Source organism: Ranitomeya variabilis, chromosome 1 (assembly GCF_051348905.1).
Source record: "Ranitomeya variabilis isolate aRanVar5 chromosome 1, aRanVar5.hap1, whole genome shotgun sequence".
NCBI lineage: Eukaryota > Metazoa > Chordata > Amphibia > Anura > Dendrobatidae > Ranitomeya > Ranitomeya variabilis.
In genome coordinates this window covers 567,116,021-567,134,586 of record NC_135232.1, presented here as the reverse complement: position 1 = coordinate 567,134,586, position 18,566 = coordinate 567,116,021, and the positions used below count along the sequence as shown (strand labels likewise).

The window sequence follows — 18,566 nt, the reverse complement described above, 5'->3', positions numbered from 1 at the left end:
CTCTTCAGCATGAGGTCATGAACAAATTCCTGTAAATGTTTTCATGCCCTCTCAAATTCATGCTTCTCTTTATGATTGCATCATAGCCCTGAGAGAGCGCGAAGCAATGCCCAACAATGATGTGCCCTCCACCATGCTTCACAGTTGGGATGAGGTTTTGGGTACTGTTGTATTTTTCCTCAAAACATAAGATTACGCGTGTTAAAAAGTTTGACTTTTCTTTAACCTTTTTACATAATTTCCCAGCAGTCTCAGGCAGACCTGCAAAAGACCACAAAGGGTTTTTTTTTACATCCTTCCATGAACATGTCCTTCTAGTTCAATGTTTTCTTAGTAGTTGACACATGAACAGAAGTTTTCTTTCTTTTCCTCTTTAAGGATTACCTGTTGGGATCTTAAACCAAGCATTGATGTACACCCATTTTTTAACAATGTGTTAGTAGCTTTTTCCAGTTTTCTACATCTCAATAACACATGTTCTGAGGAATTCTGAAAAATCTATGCCTTGCTGTGTGGGTCACACTTACCAATATTTCTTGAGAACAACCAATCTGTCAGTAGCCAGGCTTTGGGAAGAGGTCCTTACCAGACTTTGTGTGGCTTTATATAATGGCCAAAGCACCAAACAGACAGACATTTCCAAACTCATCACCATTCACGGTGGTTCACTTACTTGTACCATATTGAATGTTTGTTCATCAAAAGACAGAGGCAGTACAACAATCGTGTTATTAGTTTACATACTGCTTGCCTATCATTGTGAATTTGATAACAATAAGCCAACATTTTATTAGAAACCAACACAGAAATTCAGGTAATTACAAAAGGTTCAAACATCAGGACCCCAGCTCCAAAAAACATATGATATAAGGTCAATTTTCATAGAAGTTAACGGAAAGAGAAGCCAAATGATATAAGTATTTGTTGGCACAGTATACAGTTTGTCTGTATCAACCATGCATCCTCCTAAGGTCTCATTCAATATACCAGTTTTTCACTCACCATAGGCTATGAAGCTGTTGGCATGACTGATTTTTTTGTAGACACAATGTCCACAAAAAAAATAAATAAGGGAGGCACGTAATTTTTAATTCCAATCACAAGTCAAACTCGCCAATGCAAATCTGTGGGAAAATGTTGACAGCACATGAATGGCATCCTAGTGTTGTCCATTTTTCACTGTTTGCCAGGAGAAGCTCAGGAAACCTCCACCATTTTTTTTTGCATAGGAGAATAACTGATGAAAACCGAAGAAATTGACACTCTGATCAAACACTGATAAAGACGGATCCGTTTTTTTTTTCACGTGCACAAAAAAATTGCATATCTGAAGTAGGCTTAAAAATATTGTTTAAGAAGTACAGGTGCAAACAGACTATTGTTTGGTCAAAGCAGTAAAAACAGAGTGTACGATTGCATCCTTTATTTTGTAGTATATAGTACTGAGTACAAATTTTAGGCAGGTGTGCAAAAAATGCTGCAAAGTGAAAAAGCTTACAAAGTTGGAAGGGTTAATAATTTTATTTTAGACAATTAACAAAATGCAAAGAGGACTTTCAAGAGCAATCTCATAACAATATTCAACACGCCATCAAAGCAGCAATTCTCCGTACCTGCACACAGTTTTTGAAGGAACTCGGCAGGAGATTGTTCTAAACATCTTGGAGACCTGGCTGCAGATCTTCTGTGAATGAGGCGTGTGAACATCCTTTTTCTCTTCATGTGATCCCACATAGACTGGATGATGTAAGATCAGGGATTCATGGAGGACAAGTAATCACTTCCAGGACCCCTTGTTCTTCTTTACACGATGACACCCCTTAATGACATTGGCTGGATGTTTGAGATCGTTGTCCTACTGCTGAATAAATTTGGAGCCAATGAGAAATCTCCCTGTGTTTCCCATCATTGAGGACACCCCTAACCCTGACCAAATCCCTAACAACATTTGCTGAAATGCAGCCACAAACTTACAAGGACCCTCCTTAGTGCTTCACTCTTCCTCCAGACCCTCATTTTTGTGCCACTCTTCAGCCCTTCGGTAAACAAATTACCTTTTAGTATAGCCGAGTTTTTCACATTTTGACTCATTAGTATAGAACACCTGCTGCCATTTTTCTGTGGCCCATGTCCTATGTTTTCATGCTTAGATGAGTCACTTGGACTTTTTTCCATGTAGAAGAAATGGTGTTTAGCCGCAATTCCTCCATAAATACACTTCCGACCAGTAGATGGTGTTGCTCCTGCCCGTTCTGAGCTGAAAACACTGCTGGACATCTTCCATTTTCAAGGGGAAGGAAGAATGATCGGACTTTCATCTGCTGGTTCCATGGTCCTCAACGTTACCCATTTCTTAGTGCCCTCAATGCTGAGGAATACAGGCAGGCAGACACTAATCCATCACACAATACCATAAGGGAGGCTCCAAATTTATTTTGCAGCAATGATCCCAAATATACAGACAATGTCATTACGAACCATCTTCATAGTAAAGAAGAACAAACAGCCCCACAAAACCCTCATCTCCTATGATCCAGTCTGTGGGATCCAGAAGGATCTGCACAAGCCTCATACACAGAAGATCTGAGGTCAGTTCTCCAAGATGTTTGGAACAATCTCTCTGCTGATTCCTGATTCCCTTCAAAAACTGTGCCAAGTCCCGATAAAAAGTGATGGTCACACCATATATTAATAGGACTGAGATTTCTCTTTTGTTCATTCACTTTGCATTTTGTTAAATGATTAAAACAAACTATTAACACTTACTTTGCAGCATTTTTTCAGCCCTACCTATACCTTTTGCACAGTACGATATCTTTTTTTATACAGTCTACATCAAGAAAATGAATAGATTTTTTCAGCGCTGTGAGGAATCTCGACGAGTTCTCCACAAAGTACTTGCACAAGTGACATCCACACAAGATCTGTGGTTAGTTCTCCAAGATGTTTGCCACAAAAAAAAAAGAGAGAAAATTAAAAGTAAAGTAAATAACAAAAATCACCATTCCAGCATTGGTTCTACCCACAAAGCAACTTTTTTTCCCTCTTCTTTTTCCTCGCAATTTTTTATTTTTTTTTAATTCACAAAACATAAGACAAAAGAAGAACGGATTTTATTATTATTATTTTTTTAAATAATGGTCAAGGATTTAATTAATCTTGTTTCAATATCATTACAGAAAATGTTATGGTACAGAGTTCTTCGATATTTTCTTTGCTTCTTTTTGTTTTCCACATGAATGCTGGTACACTGTAATCTGTACAAGATCAGTTTTTGATATTTTTTTTCTGTACATTTTTTTAAATGTATTGGTTAAAAAGGCTGTCAGCACTTAAGGAAGCAATTTTTTTTCTTTTTTTTTTTTTTTCGTTCAAAGAAAAGGTAATTCAGTTACTGCCCAATAGTACTGAGCGGAGTGATTGCCAGGACATCTCTCCTCCTTGTTAAGAAGATGGGGAGTCTTGATCCAGAAGCAACCACTTGGCTTTTGGCACTGTGCACATCAACACATTATACAAGATAAAGAACAAGCAGAGCTCTCTTGTGAAGCGGTTATGAAGCATACTGATAAGGGAAACAGCAGTGTCATCTAAGCTAGTATAAAGTAAGCAGACAGCCTTGATTAAGAGCTTAAGTATTTGTACTTTAAGGATGAGAGAAACACAACTTTTGCAGGCATCTACTGCTGTCTACTAAAAGCTACTGCTATTAGACCTAGCATTTTAACACACAAAGCAATTGCAATGAAGGAAAAGTTGCCTTGATATAATCAGAATAAGGTTTTTATAAGAGGTTTTTTTTTTCTGAGAATATTTTTTTTTTTTATTATGAAAAAAAAAGATATATTTTTTTCAGGTTTTTTTCTCCTTAAAGTCAAGTTGTTGTTTTTTGTTGTTGTGTTTTTTGTGAATTTTAGTTCAAGATGTTGACTACACTGATCAACTTTTATCCCAAATCATAAAAATTAGCTGTGCCATTGCATATTACAGGATACAGTCAATGATATGTGGACATGCATCGATGCTTCTTCTCTTGCGTTTGTCATCATAGCCTTCCGATGACCATGACGTCCACCACCTCTCCCTTGTGAAGTTCCACATACTGCTCTGTCTTTGGAGGTAGCATCAACAGTCCATTGGCACTGCGCATACTCATCAGGCGACTGCTCATCTGATTACCTGTGTGCAAAAGACATAGATGTGAGTACAAGCATTGAAAAAGAAGATGCCATCGTGTCTGGATCAGCTTAGGTTAACGTTGGACCTTGATCCAGCAGCCACCTTAGAAGTCCCTAACTTGTGAACCTCCTCCTACCTGCCAACATCCCTGAAGCATCTACAAATTAGTAGGCCCGCCACAACATCAAGAGTGCATCACCTCACAACGATGACATCCTACCATGTTTGTAAATCAGTAGAGGTGCCTTGGATTCCCGCAGGGGTCCAGCTTGGTGGCCACATGCTACTGATGCGCTCGCTAGACCAGGGACCTGCTAATTGATTGGCTCATCTCCAGTTACCCACAATAGCAAAATACAACCTACAGTATCCATAGATCGTTCGTAGTCCGACCACTGGAATCCCAAAAGATTCTTAGGAAGTCCCTATTTCAGCAGACTTTTGGTCAACTATGCTCATCACCTCTTCTTTCACTGTCTATGGCATTGATGGAGATCGTGCTCATCTAGGTCTGCAAGAAGGAGTTTACTAACACGTGGCAGCTGTTTTATAGATCAAAGGGAAAATAATGTAACAGCTAAAAAAAAGAAAACATGAGCTAAACTTCAAAAAGATCAACATGGGTCCTATGAATTGCCCCAGTGTAGGGGTTTTCCATGTCGGTGATGGGTTAGATAAAGTACAACTGGACAATGGTCTTGTTTTGTAACCAAGACCGAGTCTCCATTGATCTGGCTATTAATTTTTTTTTTTGGGGGGTTGGGGGTTATGTACATGATTTTTGTGACTTTTTGTAATCAATTTTTCAAGCCAGTTAGGTATTTTATTAGGTTGATTCTAATTAAGTTCGGCTTTAACATTAAATTCTTACTGACCTGTACTTTGTGCCCAAGGCAGTGGCTCTTGGTGATGCCATGTAAGTATGCAGCGATGGTACTCTGGGCGAGGATCCAACTTTACATCACAAGATAACTGCAATATAGCAAAGAAAGTATTCTAATCTCAACTATAGTCACTAATTTTGTTCACTATTTCAAGGGCCAATCTACCTTTTAAAGATAACATATGACAGTAAAAAAATGGCTGCGATTTAGGAAATCACTTTAGAATCTACACACACTGGATTAATGTTGTATAGAGAAACTATTATTTCAACTTAGAAGCTTACGCGATTCAGATAACAGCCAGTTAGAACAAAAAAAAAAAAATCACAATTTGTCATTTGCAACAGTCTATAAAGAGTTCCAGTATGTTCATTTATTTATACCCTTCATTAGCATGGGCATATGATGTATAAGTTTAGGCGTTTCTTACATGATTGAAAATAGCAGAACAGAAAACTGAGGAATAAGTAAGATACTCCCTGTGTACACCCAGCGTAGTCACACCCCTCAACAAGTCTTTGATTCAGTGTGTTCATCTGAGAACTACAACAACCCTATGAGATTTGACCACTTTTGTTTTTCTGGGGGATGAGCTGCTGTCAGTTGTATCGAAGTGGCTTAGTCTCTCTAAATTGAAAACCCATGCACACTCGGCTGAGAAGAGAGTGCATGTGTACGGGGCACCAGGAGAGTTAGCTTTGGCTATACAAATTTTTGGTTAGGAGCAATTTCAGGAGACATATACCTTTGATTTCAATAGGCATGTGTAGTGTTTTGCTTTCCTTGTGGCGGAACTGTAGGAATATGGGACATTTGCTACCCATATTCCCACAGATTACAGCAGATTCCTCAGGGTCCCAGGTGTGGTTAGCAGGTTAGCAGATTCTTTGCTAAAGAGGACATCCCTTTTATGTATTTTTGCAAGCAAATTGCATTACTTGTACTGATTCTAAGTTACCGCCTATATTATAATCCAGAGTTGTATTCATAATTCTGCTGGTCGTACATATTTTTGTTTTCTTTTTTTTTCTATACTCAATGTAAATACCCTGGCTTTGATGATTGTAGGTCTTGGATCCAGGATTCCCTGCATCTTTCTCAGTGCTGGTACAACAAAAAGATTACAGGTAACTACTGCTGACACAGGGTTGCCTAGAATGAATGGAAAGTAAATATCATTAATCAGTACTTGACAGGCAGTAAAAAGGATAAATCACATGTAACACTTTCTGGCATTAAATCCATAAACCATCTTTGATTTTGCAGGACGTATAAATTGATTTTTCCTTTCACCTTGTAGATGCAGGGGACATTTTAATCAATAAGGTCTTTCTCATGTTGACCCCTACATGACCATAGCGAGGCATGAAAACCAATGCCTTCCCTGGAACAGTTGACTGTATGGAACACCAATAACCATCCTACCAAGTGATACAAGTCCCCATGTTTATGCACTCGGATTCATGTATACAGCAAGAATAGTTCTGATGTAAATGTTAAAGCGAGTCTGTCACCAAAAAATGACTGTATAAACCAAGCACAGACATTAGGTGGACTGATCTACTTGTAGTTCGGTGCACCTACCCACCTACTTGTTTTCCCCATCCTTTTCTGTCTTCTGCCAATTAAGAGAGAATGGGGGCAGATAGATGGAAAACAAGAAGATGGGTAGGTTCACTGAACTGTTCGGCCATGCAAAGGATGACCCGAGTGCACGTGCCTGGTTTGAACAATCTTTTAAATGTAGATTAAATACAATGGCTTGCGAAAGTATACATGGCCTTTAACCTCTTTTGTGACATTACACCCTGTGTGTAAATATTTCTGTAATCCGATGTGTGTGTGATCCATTAGCACTAAATTGTCTAAGTTGGTGAAATGAGAAAATATAGGCATACATTACATTTATGAGCTCCAATAGCTAAAAATTGTCATGTGCATGTGTATCTACTCCTTTTACTTTTAAGTCCCTAAAAATTTCTGGTGTAAGCAATTCCCTTCATAAGTTCCATGCTTAGTGACAGGATGTGTGCAATCTAAGTGTCACGTGTCTGTCAATATGTACACTTTACCTTATTTGAAAGACAACAGAGGCTGCAACACCATTAACTAGAGGTACCACTAACCAAACCACCATAAAAACAAAGAAGATCTTCAAACACCACCATGAAGACCAAGAAGATCTCCAAACAAGACCATGAAGGCCAAGGAGATCTCCAAACAACACCATGAAAACCAAGGAGATCTCCAAATACCACCATGAAGACCAAAGAGATCTCCAAACAACATGAAGACCAAGGAGATCTACAAACAAGTCAGGGACAAAGTTGTGGAGAAGTACAAATCAGGGTTGGCTTTAAAAAAATATCATAATCTGTGATGATCCCCTGGAGCATCATCAAATCCATTACCATCAAATGGAAAGAACATGGTACCACAACAAAGCTGCCAAGAGAGGGCACCCAACAAAACTCTCAGCCCAGGCAAGGAGGGCATTAATGAGACAGGCAGCACAGACACCAAAAATAACCCTGAAGGTGCTGCAGAGTTCCCAAGCAGAGACTGGATTATCTGTCCATATGACCACAATAAGCCACACACTTCATAAAGGTGGCCTTTATAGAAGAGTGGACAGAAAAAAGCCTTTACTTAAACACAAATACTGTAAGGCTCATTTTGAGTATGCCAAAAGACATGGGAGACTCCCCAAATGTATGGCGGAAAGTGCCTCAGATGAGGCTAAAATTAAAATTTTTACCCACCAAGGTAAACAACACTATGTCTGGTGCAAAACCCCAAGAACATCATGCCCACAGTGAAACATGCTGGTGGCAGCATCATACTGTGGGGATGTTTTCCGGCAGCAGGAACAGGGAAAATGGTCTGAGTCTAGGAGAAGATGGAGGGTGCGAAATACAGGGATGTTCTCGAGCAAAACCTGTTTCAGTCCGTCAATGATTTGAGCAATCATGCCGATACGTGTAATCATAAACTAACACACTGAATAATTGTAATTAGTAGTGTTGAGCATTCCGATGCTGCAAGTATCGGGTATCGGCCGATACTTGCTGTATCGGAATTCCGATACCGGGATTCCGATACTCTTGTGGTATCGGGTATCGGGTATCGGAACAACATTAATGTTAAAATGTGTAAAATAGAGAATTAAAATAAAAAATATCGCTATACTCACCTGTCCGACGCAGCCGGGACCTCAGCGCAGGAACCGGCAGCGTTGTTTGTTTAAAATTCCCGCTTTTACATGGTTACGCGAAGTCCCGGCTTGTGATTGGTCAGGGCGGCCATGTTGCCGGGCCGCGGACCAATCACAGCAAGCCGTGACGAAAATACGTCACGGCTTGCTGTGATTGGTCCGCGTCCCGGCAACATGGCCGCCATTAACCAATCACAAGCCGTGACGTCACGGGAGGCTGGAAACGCGCTCATTTTAAAAAGGGCGCGTGTCCAGCCTCCCGTGACGTCACGGCTTGTGATTGGTTGCGTCGCGGTCAACCAATCACAAGCCGGGAGGCTGGACACGCGCCCATTTCAAAATGAGCGCGTCCAGCCTCCCGGCTTGTGATTGGTTGATCGCGGCGCAACCAATCACAAGCCGTGACGTCACGGGAGGCTGGACACGCGCCCATTTCAAAATGAGCGCTTCCAGCCTCCCGGCTTGTGATTGGTTGATCGCGGCGCAACCAATCACAAGCCGTGACGTCACGGGAGGCTGGACACGCGCCCATTTCAAAATGAGCGCGTCCAGCCTCCCGGCTTGTGATTGGTTGATCACGGCGCAACCAATCACAAGCCGTGACGTCACGGGAGGCTGGACACGCGCCCATTTTAAAATGAGCGCGTGTCCAGCCTCCCGTGACGTCCCGGCTTGTGATTGGTCAGGGCGGCCATATTGCCGGGACGCGGACCAATCACAGCAAGCCGTGACGTAATTTCGTCACGGCTTGCTGTGATTGGTCCGCGTCCCGGCAACATGGCCGACCTGACCAATCACAAGCCGGGAATTCACGTAACCAAGTAATAGCGCGATTTTTAAACAAACAACGCTGCCGGTTCCCTCGCTGAAGTCCCGGCTGCGTCGGACAGGTGAGTATAGCGATATTTTTTATTTTAATTCTTTCTTTTACACATTTATATGGTTCCCAGGGCCTGAAGGAGAGTTTCCTCTCCTTCAGACCCTGGGAACCATCAGGAATACCGTCCGATACCTGAGTCCCATTGACTTGTATTGGTATCGGGTATCGGTATCGGATTGGATTCCGATACTGTGACGGTATCGGCCGATACTTTCCGATACCGATACTTTCCGATACCGATACTTTCAAGTATCGGACGGTATCGCTCAACACTACTCAACACTAGTAATTAGATATCAATGAAACTGCTAGCCCCTAATGATCATGGCAGTTATAAGAAATGATGAAACGCATAGGGCTTGAACGTATGTTTACATGCAGTAAGGGAGAGTAGTCCTGCTTTCTTACATGCAGCTAGTTCTCTAGGATGTTGGCAATAGGAGATTGAAAACTACTATAACTACAATAGTAAATATGGTGTACTATCACTGTATTTGATAGCTTTTACTACATCTGCCCTATTATTAAAATAAAGAGAAACTTGATAATATGGAATAATATAGTCAATACTAGAACTAAAGGATGATTGGACTTTAGCGATGATTACTATATGATTGCCAATAAATATATATGGCTCTTTGCTGCTATTAAAATGTCTATATAATCTCTTGGCATCACAGGCTTGGCCTTATCTCACATATAACAGACCGGACATTCAGACTCTCCCATTCACACACCACCTCCTCACCTCACCCCCTATATGTCAGAGTCCCGCAAGATTCAGTTCTAGGGCCCCTGTTCTTCTCCATTTACACCTTCGGCCTGGGACAGCTCATAGAATCTCATGGCTTTCAATATCATCTGTATGCTGACAACACACAGATCTACATCTCTGGACCAGATATCACCACCCTACTAACCAAAATCCCTCAATTTCTGTCCGCTGTTTCATACTTTTCTCCGCTAGATTTGTAAAACTTAATATGGACAAAACAGAATTCATCATCTTTCCACCATCTCACTCGACCCCCCCAACGGACCTATCTATTAAGATAAATGGTTGCTCACTCTCCCCATTCCCACAAGCTCGCTGCCTCGGGGTACTCGTTGACCCTGATCTCTACTTCAAACCACATATCCAAGCCCTCTCCACTTCTTGCAGACTTCAAGACTAAAATGTTTTCCCGGATCCGTACATTCCTCAACCAACAATCTGCAAAAACATTAGTGCATGCTCTCATCATCTCCCGCCTTGACTACTGCAACCTCCTGCTCCGTGGCCTCCCCTATAACACTCTCACAACCCTACAATCTATTATAAACTCTGCTGCCCGACTAATCCACCTATCCCCCTGCTATTCCCCATCCTCTCCTCTCTGTCAATCCCTGCACTGGCTCCCCATTACCCAGAGACTCCAGTTCAAAACGCTAACCATGACATACAAAGCCACACACAAACTGCGTCCTCCATACATATGTGACCTAGTCTCCCAGTACTTACCTGCACGCAACCTCTGATGCCTTCAAGAACTCCTTCTCTACTCCCCTCTTCCCACAATCGCATACAAGATTTCTCCCACGCATCCTCCCTATTCTGGAACTCTCTACCACAACATATCAGACTCTCGCCTACCATGGAAACTTTCAAAAGGAACCTGAAGACCTACCTCTTCCGACAAGCCTACAACCTGCAGTAACCACTAAACCATTACACGACCAGCTCTACCCTCCACCTACTGTATCCTCACCCATCCCTTGTAGATTAGGAGCCCTCGCGGGCAGGGTCCTCTCTCCTTCTGTTCCAGTCGTGACTCGTGACTTGTATTGTTTAAGATTACTGTACTTGTTTTTTATGTATACCCTTCCTCACATGTAAAGCGCCATGGAATAAATAGCGGTATAATAATAAATAATAATTATAAAGATCAATAATAGTTCACATTTGACATCACCTAATAGGGTGGATAAACAGACATGAATTGTAAATGTATCTATCACTCCAATTGGAATAGTCTGTGAAAGTTTGATAAAGTAGTGTTGGTTCAATCTGATCCAGCGGCCACATCAGTAACCTGTGGCCATTGGAGGTACGGGAGCCCTGAGAAGCACCTCCTACCTGTGAGCATCTCAAGTCTGGTGCAACATTACCGTGATGTTATGCCAGGCCGGCTAATCAGAAGAGGAAACGGCAGAGAGAAGTCGGTTCAAAAGGCCACAGATTAATGACTTGGCTGCTGAACTGTGTCTTGAAAGTCAACTGACACCAACTCTAGTGGAAAGAAAGCAGATATGCCGCCATGTAACCCTTTTTCATATTTGTGAGGGCGAACTGGGAGGCAGCTTTATTACATATGCATCAAGTACCGGCTTTGCCTGGCACTAGATATTTTTGAGTCATCCCTCGCATAGGAGCATAGAGACAACACAACAACCAATATGGATACAGAGATCCCAAACAAAGTAGAGGGAGATTTATTCCCATTAACTAAGGATGGCTACCTAACAAATGCAGTAGGACACAGTAAGTGTGCCGGATGAACACAACTTATAGTCCGCTTCAGGGGTGTCCTGTGGGAATGTCAGCATCAACATTGCAACGCAGCTAATTAATCTGGTAGTTGTACATCAGGATAATAATAGCGGCAGACTTTGCCACTAACTGCATGCGTCCTTGGACGATCCTAATATGTTGTCAGCATGTTAATTAGTGATAGCAGTGCAACGGTGTATTGATTCTCTTATGGATGCAAATTAATTGAAAGCTTCAATAAATGACTACAGTGGGAGAAAACACTTGGTCAGGTGGATTAATCTTTCTAAAACTATTTCCAGGAACCATGATAATATGCCAGCCTTCACATTGCTCAGCATTCATCCCACCAAGCATGCAACCGAGTCGGTGTATCATTAAAATCTACTAACTTGGCTTTATCCTTTGTCACGATTTAATGCCAGGTGATTTTTTCTTTCATTTTTGCATTCTCATTTTTTATTTCCCTTACTTCAAGGGCCATATTTTTGTTTTTACTTTTCCATCGCCATGAGGGCCTGTTTTTTTTTTTTTTGCCAAATGAGCTGTAATTTTGAATGGCATCATTCATTTTAAGCCTTCGCCTTGGCAACCACTTTTCGTAATTACGTTTGCATCGGTGACTCTCCTTCTTAGAAAATAAATTGCTTTTTTATTTTTCAGTCGACAAAGTCATATAAGCTTTTTTTTTTTGAGGGACAGGTCATGGTTGTTAATGCCACCATTGAAAAACACGGAAAAAAATTCAAGTGCATTGAAATGGCGAGGAAAAAAAAGAGGCAATTCCATCACTCTTTTGAGGATTTTATTTTATGACATTTATTGTACAATAAAAATTATCTGGTAACACAATTTTTCAAGTCAGTATTATTACAGTGATACCAAACTGAAAGTATTTTTTTTCTTTTTAGATTTTATGGTTAAAAAAAAAGTCAAACATTTTGAGAAAAAAAACATTGTCCTCACAATTTTCTCCCTTTGATGTAACTGTGTGATGGCTTGATTATTCTGCACATTGAGCTGTAGCTTCTATTGATAGTATTTAGGGATAAAAAAAATTTGGATTCTTTTATTTTTTTTATTTTTTTTTTTAGAGAGGAGGAAATGTGGTGCCCTAAAAACAGCAATTCTGATGTTTCTTTTTTTTCATTGAGGTTTCCCTTGTGTGATTGACATTTTGTATTTCATTAGTTTGCTCAATTACACAAGCTGCAATACCAAATATATGGTATATACATACAGTATATATTTAGGGGCCATGGCTACAATTAAGAGACCACTGCACAGTTTTATACAAATCAACTTCTCTACATGTCTGACAGCCATTCCATTCCAATGTCAGTTGAATTCCAACCAGAGTACACCTCATTCTACTTAATGTGCTTTTGATTAGATGATCACCTGAATCAAATCTTATTTAACGAAGGAAATTATAAAAATACACTGCTGTGGTGTTCCCAATCATCTTGCAATAGGACAAGCTGGATGGCAAAATAAGTGCTAGTAATATCCCAAAAGTAATAGGAATTAAAAAATAACTTTTAACCATGCCAAAGGAGTTGAAAAGAAAAGTCTTGAGTGAGGAAAAGAAGGGCTTAATTCTGGCTTTACTAGCAGAAGGACACAGTGAGCGCCATGTTGCCTCCATCCTTAAAATTTTTAAGACAGCAGTCCATTACAACAAGGTCAAGCAGCAGATATTGGGGACAACAAAGCTACAGACGAGCAGAGGGCGACAATGACTCTCCACTGACCGGGATGACTGTCATCTTATTCAAATGTCACTCAGAAACGGCAGGATGACATCAAGTGACCTACAAAAGGAATGGCAATTGGCAGCTGGGGTGAATTGCATGGCAAGAACAGTTCGTAACAGGCTCCTAGAGGCAGGACTAAAGTCATGTAAAGCTAGAAAAATCCTTTCATCAATGAGAAGCAAAGGAGAGCCAGGCTGAAGTTTGCCAAAGACCATAAGGATTGGACCATAGGGGACTGGAGTAAGGTAGTTTAATTTTCAGCTTTGGTGGAGGATGGCTGATGTTCTGAGGATGCTTCAGCAAGGCTGGAATTGGGCAGATTAACATCTTTGCGAAGTACATATGCATCTAGCCGCATACAAGGTTATCCTGGAAAAACAGTTGATTCCTTCTGCTCAGGCAATGTTCCCCAACTCTGAGGACTGGTTTTTCCAACAGGACATTGCACCATGCTACAGAGCTAGGTCAATCAAGGTGTGGACGAAGGACCACTACATCAAATCCCTGTCATGGCCAGCCCAATCTCCAGACCTGAACCCCATTGAAAACCTTTGGAATGTAATCAAGAGGAAGATGGATAGTCCAAGAGTGGCATAAGGTCACCCAAAAGCTGTGTGAAAGACTGGTGGAAAGCATGCCAATACACATGAAAGCTTAAAAATCATGGTTACCCCCATAAAATATTGATTTCTGAACTCTTCCTGAGTTAAACCATTAGTATTGTTATTTCTAAATGATTATGAAATTGAGGTCTGCAAGCAATGCATTTTTTTGCTATTTTGACCAATTCTCATTTAAAGAAAATAAATACAAAATGTATCGCTTGGAACTTCTAAATCATGTTGTCAGTAGTAGTTTTATTTATTTATTTTTTTTAAAGGGAACTTGTCACCCCCAAAATCGAGAGTGAGCTAAGCCCACCGGCATCAAGGGCTTACCTACAGCATTCTGTAATGCTGTAGATAAGCCCCCGATGTATCCTTAAAAATGAGAAAAAGAGGTTAGATTATACTCACCCAGGGACGGTCCCGCTGTGGTCCGGTCCGATGGGCGTCGCGGTCCGGTCCGGGGCCTCCCATCTTCTTAAGATGACGTCCTCTTCTTGTCTTCACGCTGCGGGTCCAGCATGGCGTACTTTGTCTGCCCTGTTGAGGGCAGAGCAAAGTACTGCAGCGCCTAGGCGCCAGGAAAGGTCAGAGAGGCCCATCGGGTCGAAGCGCCGCCCAGGTGAGTATAATCTAACCTCTTTTTCTCATATTACAGGATACATCGGGGGCTTATCTACAGCATTACAGAATGCTGTAGATAAGCCCCTGATGCCGGTGGGCTTAGCTCTCCTTCGATTTTGGGGGTGACAGGTTCCCTTTAAATTCTGTGGAAGCATGGTTGAAAAGCAATGTCTGACTTTCACTTGAGCGGTCAGGTGACCGGTCACCTGACCGCGATGTCATCGAAGGTCCTTCACTCTCTGCATTCTTAGGAACAGAGGCAGACGCTTGCGCTTTACAGCCAGAGTTCGTCGGAGGGGTGAGTATATCCATATTTTTTATTTTTATTCTTTATTTTTTACATGAATATGGATCCCAGGGCCTGAAGGAGAGTCTCCTCTCCTTCAGACCCTGGGAACATCCAGGATCGCTTCCTGCACACGCCGTAACCGGCGTATAAGACGACCCCCGACTTTTGGGACAATTTTTAGGGGTAAAAACATCGTCTCATATGCCGGAAAATACGGTGTATATATATATATATATATATATATATATATATATATATATATATATATATATATATATATATACACATACATATATATATATATATATATATATATATATATATATATATATATATATATATATTGCTCAAAAAAATAAAGGGAACACTTAAACAACAGAATATAAATCCAAGTAAATCAAACTTCTGTGAAATCAAATTGTCCAATTAGGAAGCAACACTGTTTGACAATTTCACATGCTGTTGTGCAAATAGAATAGGCAACAGATGGAAATTATTGGCAATTATCAAGACACACTCAATAAAGGAGTGGTTCTGCAGGTGAGGACCACAGACCACATCTCAGTACCAATGTTATCTGGCTGATGTTTTGGTCACTTTTGAATGTTGATTGTGCTTTCACACTCGTGGTAGCAAGAGACGGACTCTACAACCCACACAAGTGGCTCAGGTAGTGCAGCTCATCCAGGATGGCAGATCAATGCGAGCTGTGGCAAGACGGTGTGCGGTGTCTGTCAGCGTAGTGTCCAGAGGCTGGAGGCGCTACCAGGAGACAGGTCAGTACACCAGGAGACGTGGAGGGGGCCGAATGAGGGCAACAACCCAGCAGCAGGACTGCTACCTCAGCCTTTGTGCAAGGAGGAACAGTAAGAGCACTGCCAGAGCCCTGCAAAATGACCTCCAGCAGGCCACAAATGTGCATGTGTCTGCACGAACAGTTAGAAACCGACTCCATGAGGATTGTCTGAGTGCCCGACGTCCACAGATGGGGGTTGTGCTCACAGCCCAACACCACGAAGGATGCTTGGCATTTGCCACAGAATACCAGGATTGGCAAATTCACCACTGGCGCCCTGTGCTCTTCACAGATGAAAGCAGGTTCACACTGAGCACATGTGATAGACATGACACAGTCTGGAGACACCGTGGAGAGTGATATGCTGCAAGCAACATCCTTCAGCATGACTGGATTGACAATGGATCAGTAATCGTGTGGGGTGGCATTTATTTTGAGTGCCACACAGCCCCCCATGTGCTCACCAGTAGTAACCTGACTGCCATTAGGTACCGAGATAAGGTCCTCAGACCCCTTGTGAGACCATACGCTGGTGCGGTTGGCTCTGGGTTCTTCCTAATGCAGGACAATGCCAGACGTCATGTGGCTGCAGTGTGTCAGCAGTTCCTGCAAGATGAAGGCATTGAAGCTATGCATTGGCCCGCCTGTTCCCCAGACCTGAATCCGATTGAACACATCTAGGACATCATGTCTCGCACCATCCACCAACGTCATGTTGCACCACAGACTGTTTAGGATTTGGGGGATGCTTTAGTCGAGATTTGGGAAGAGACCATCCGCCGCCTCATCAGGAGCATGCCCAGCCGTTGTAGGGAGGTCATACAGGCACGTGAAGGCCACACACACTACTGAGCATTATTTCCTTGTCTTGAGGCATTTCCACTGAAGTTGGATCAACCAGAAACTTCATATTTCACTTTGATTTTGAGCATTATTCCAACTCGAGACCTCCGTGGGATATTAGTTGTGATTTATGTCGATCATTTTTAGGTTCTATTGTTCTCACATTCCACTATGTAATGAATAAAAATTTACAACTGGAATATTTCATTCAGTGATATCTAGGATGCGGGATTTTAGTGTTCCTTTTATTTTTTTGAGCAGTATATATATATATATATATATATATATATATATATATATATACATATATATATATATATATATACATACATACACACGGTGCCTTGCGAAAGTATTTGGCCCCCCGGAACTTTTCAACCTTTTCCCACATATCATGCTTCAAACATAGATACCAAATGTAAGTTTTTGGTGAAGAATCAACAACAGGTGGAACACAATTGTGAAGTTGAACGAAATTTATTGGTTATTTTAAATTTTTGTGGAAATTTAAAAACTGAAAAGTGGAGCGTGCAATATTATTCGGCCCCTTTTCTTTCAGTGCAGCAAACTCACTCCAGAAGTTCATTGTGGATCTCTGACTGATCCAATGTTGTCCAAAATGCCTAATAATGATAAATATAATACACCTGTGTGTAATCAAGTCTCGGCATAAATGCACCTGCTCTGTGATAGTCTCAGGGTTCTGTTTGAAGCACAGAGAGCATCATGAAGACCAAGGAACACAACAGGCAGGTCCGTGATACTGTTGTGGAGAAGTTTAAAGCCGGATTTGGATACAAAATGATTTCCAAAACTTTAAACATCCCAAGGAGCACTGTGCAAGAGATCACATTGAAATGGAAGGAGTATCATACCACTGCAAATCTACCAAGACCCGGCCGTCCCTCTAAACTTTCATCTCAAACAAGGAGAAGACTGATGAGATGCAGCCAAGAGGCCCATGATCACTCTGGATGAACTGCAGAGATCTACAGCTGAGGTGGGACAATCTGTCCATAGGACAACAATCAGTCGTACACTGCACAAATCTGGCCTTTATGGAAGAGTGGCAAGAAGAAAGCCATTTCACAAAGATATCCATAAAAAGTGTTGTTTAAAGTTTGCAACAAGCCACCTGTGAGACACACCAAACATGTGGAAGAAGGTGCTCTGGTCAGATGAAACTAAAATTCAAATTTTTGGCAACAATGCCAAACGATATGTTTGGCGTAAAGGTAACACAACTCATCACCCTGAACACACCATCCCCACTGTCAAACATGGTGGTGGCAGCATCATGGTTTGGGCCTGCTTTTCTTCAGCAGGGACAGGGAAGATGGTTTAAATTGATGGGAAGATGGATGGAGCCAAATACAGGACCATTCTTGAAGAAAACCTGTTGGAGTCTGCAAAAGACCTGAGACTGGGACGGAGATTTGTCTTCCAACAAGATAATGATTCCAAACATAAAGCAAAATCTACAATGGAATGGTTCACAAATAAACTTATCCAGGTGTTAGAATGGCCAAGTCAAAGTCCAGACCTCAATCCAATCGAGAATCTGTGAAAAGAGCTGAAAACTGCTGTTCACAAACGATCTCCATCAAACCTCACTGACCTTGAGCTGTTTGCCAAGGAAGAAAGGGCAAGAATTTCAGTCTCTCGATGTACAAATCCGATAGAGACATACCCCATGCGACTTGCAGCTGTAATCGCAGCAAAAGGTGGTGCAACAAAGTATTACCATATATACTCGAGTATAAGCCGACCCGAGTATAAGCCGAGACCCCTAATTTTGCCACAAAAAACTGGAAAAACTTAATGACTCAAGTATAAGCCTAGAGTGGAAAATGCAGCAGCTACCGGTAAATGTCAAAAATAAAAATAGATACCAATAAAAGTAAAATTAATTGAGACATCAGTAGGTTAAGTGTTTTTGAATATCCATATTGAATCAAGAGCCCC

The 18,566-nt window shown here is 41.4% G+C and overlaps 1 protein-coding gene across 43 annotated transcripts in view; it reads right to left on the bottom strand.

The window, feature by feature from the left end:
• Window positions 1-3,095: 3,095 nt before the first annotated feature.
• GPHN (gephyrin) overlaps window positions 3,096-18,566 on the bottom strand; it is a 593,334-nt gene continuing 577,863 nt past the window's right edge. For all 43 annotated transcript variants that reach the window (XM_077257154.1, XM_077257160.1, XM_077257187.1 and 40 more), the window contains 3 exons: window positions 6,112-6,215; window positions 5,055-5,151; window positions 3,096-4,179 (listed from right to left, as the gene is read on the bottom strand). In XM_077257154.1, coding sequence (XP_077113269.1) covers window positions 4,046-4,179; window positions 5,055-5,151; window positions 6,112-6,215 — 335 coding nt within the window. In that variant the 3' untranslated portion in view covers window positions 3,096-4,045. The remainder of the gene's footprint in view (window positions 4,180-5,054; window positions 5,152-6,111; window positions 6,216-18,566) is intronic.